Below are 1611 nucleotides of genomic sequence, written 5' to 3' on the forward strand. Positions count from 1 at the left end.
AAAAGCTGAATAGCATAGATTAAGAAATAAGCACTCATGTTTTGAAAGCTTCTTTTGTTTAAGCACATCAAAGCACTTAAGGACCTTCAGCTAACTAAGCACTGTGAGTCTCCTGTGACTGAAGAGAATAAGGAAGTATGGCAGGAAACAGGGCCTGAGACAGAAAGGCACCTGGAGGAGACGGGACCGGCCTCAAGGACCGCGGTCACAGAAGCAGTTTAGTGCTGCCCCTCAGCAAAGAGTAAAAATTGCAAATTCAGAAACTGAGAGCTCAAAGACAGCTCAGCACAAGGCCTGGAGGAGTGCAAGGGGCAAAAGATTGTGACAGCAAAGGGGACTAGCAACAAAGCAGGTCCACCGCTTGTCATTTCACCCCATCCCAAAGAAAATGGGTGACAGACAAAGCGCTTTCATAAGAAGCTACTGATAAAAACAAGTACTTTGTCAAGCCCCCCAGTTAGTAACGGCCGTCATTGTTGGAAACCGCCTGTGACCAGGAAGGCAGGACTGCGTGCGGCCGTCTGCCCTAGCACTAGGCTCACACAGAGGGTGGAAGAAGAGTCAAGAGAACCTTGTACCCTCGGTTTTCTGACCGACCAAGTGCAGCTGCGCTGCCCTGTAGTGGCAGCTGACAACCTCTGCTGCAGGGAGTGGCTCACTGTGGAAGCAAAACTGAATTGGAAATGAGCAAAACACTGACTCACACTAACTTCAGCCAGGAATAGTGCTTGAATGGGGTTCCCTTATCTATCTTTTAATTTTAACAGGCATGCAGTTCTGCCTTCCCCCTTCCACTATGACAAAAACACCCTTACAAAGTTAACAAGCACTGCACAAGCAGCTCAACCAAACCCTCCGCTCCCTTCAGCTGCCACCTTCTCCCTTCTTCGCTCCCTGCTCCCTTTCTCTCGTACCTTGTTAACACCAATGCATTCCGCAACGCTCACAGCTTTGCCTCGTACCCCTAGAAGCTGTGGCTTAGGTTTTGTCCTGTGTGTGCACCGACTGCACAAGCTCAAAATGCTGCTCTCTGCCTCGGCAGGGATTTCCGCGGTCTGCAGGAACAGCCTCTCTAAGGTCTCCACCCCTCAATTTAGCAGAAACAGGTCAGCACATTCAGCATCACTGGAGCAGGATTGGAAAAGAGGGCAAACGGCGCCGAGAACGAGGGCAATGCTGATCTAGGCAAGTCCAACAGGAGAGCTGCATTACACCCGATCACCCACGGCATGACCATCCCAAGGAGCAGCTCTGGGGCCCTGCAGCTCTACTCACACTGGCAGCCGATCTGGTGGGTGGCATTCAGGAGGCGAACGCACGGTGCCGTTTTGTTCAGGGGGATGTAGATCTTCCTCTCAACAGAGTTCCCCTGGCAGGACCCTGGAGAGAAGACACAGCCCCGCCTCAGAGGGGGACAAACCAGGGGCTCCCCGCATGTCAGAAGGCTCTCCCCAGCTCAGGGGGGAAAGACGAGCCCCTCCCCAACTCAGAAGGGGGCAGGCGAGGGCTCCTAGTGCCGCCATCTCAAAGGGGGCCAGGCGAGGCCCTCCCTACCTCCCCTTCAGTCGCGGAGCGGCCCCAAACCGGGGGAAGCAAGGCGAGGCGAGGCGA

General features: G+C 53.9%; 2 protein-coding genes across 2 annotated transcripts in view; one reads left to right on the forward strand and one right to left on the reverse strand.

Annotated features, from left to right (window-relative positions):
• The window catches only part of NCSTN (nicastrin), a 13267-nt gene extending 11831 nt beyond the window's left edge, over positions 1–1436 (reverse strand). The window contains exons 1-2 of the mRNA XM_009322807.1: positions 1421–1436; positions 1276–1380 (exon numbers count right to left, since the gene is read on the reverse strand). Coding sequence (XP_009321082.1) covers positions 1276–1380; positions 1421–1436 — 121 coding nt within the window. The remainder of the gene's footprint in view (positions 1–1275; positions 1381–1420) is intronic.
• COPA (coatomer protein complex, subunit alpha) overlaps positions 1435–1611 on the forward strand; it is a 25327-nt gene continuing 25150 nt past the window's right edge. Inside the window, exon 1 of the mRNA XM_009322809.1 lies at positions 1435–1444. Coding sequence (XP_009321084.1) covers positions 1435–1444 — 10 coding nt within the window. The remainder of the gene's footprint in view (positions 1445–1611) is intronic.

The sequence above is a fragment of the Pygoscelis adeliae genome, unplaced genomic scaffold (assembly GCF_000699105.1).
Source record: "Pygoscelis adeliae isolate BGI_AS28 unplaced genomic scaffold, ASM69910v1 Scaffold494, whole genome shotgun sequence".
Lineage (NCBI taxonomy): Eukaryota > Metazoa > Chordata > Aves > Sphenisciformes > Spheniscidae > Pygoscelis > Pygoscelis adeliae.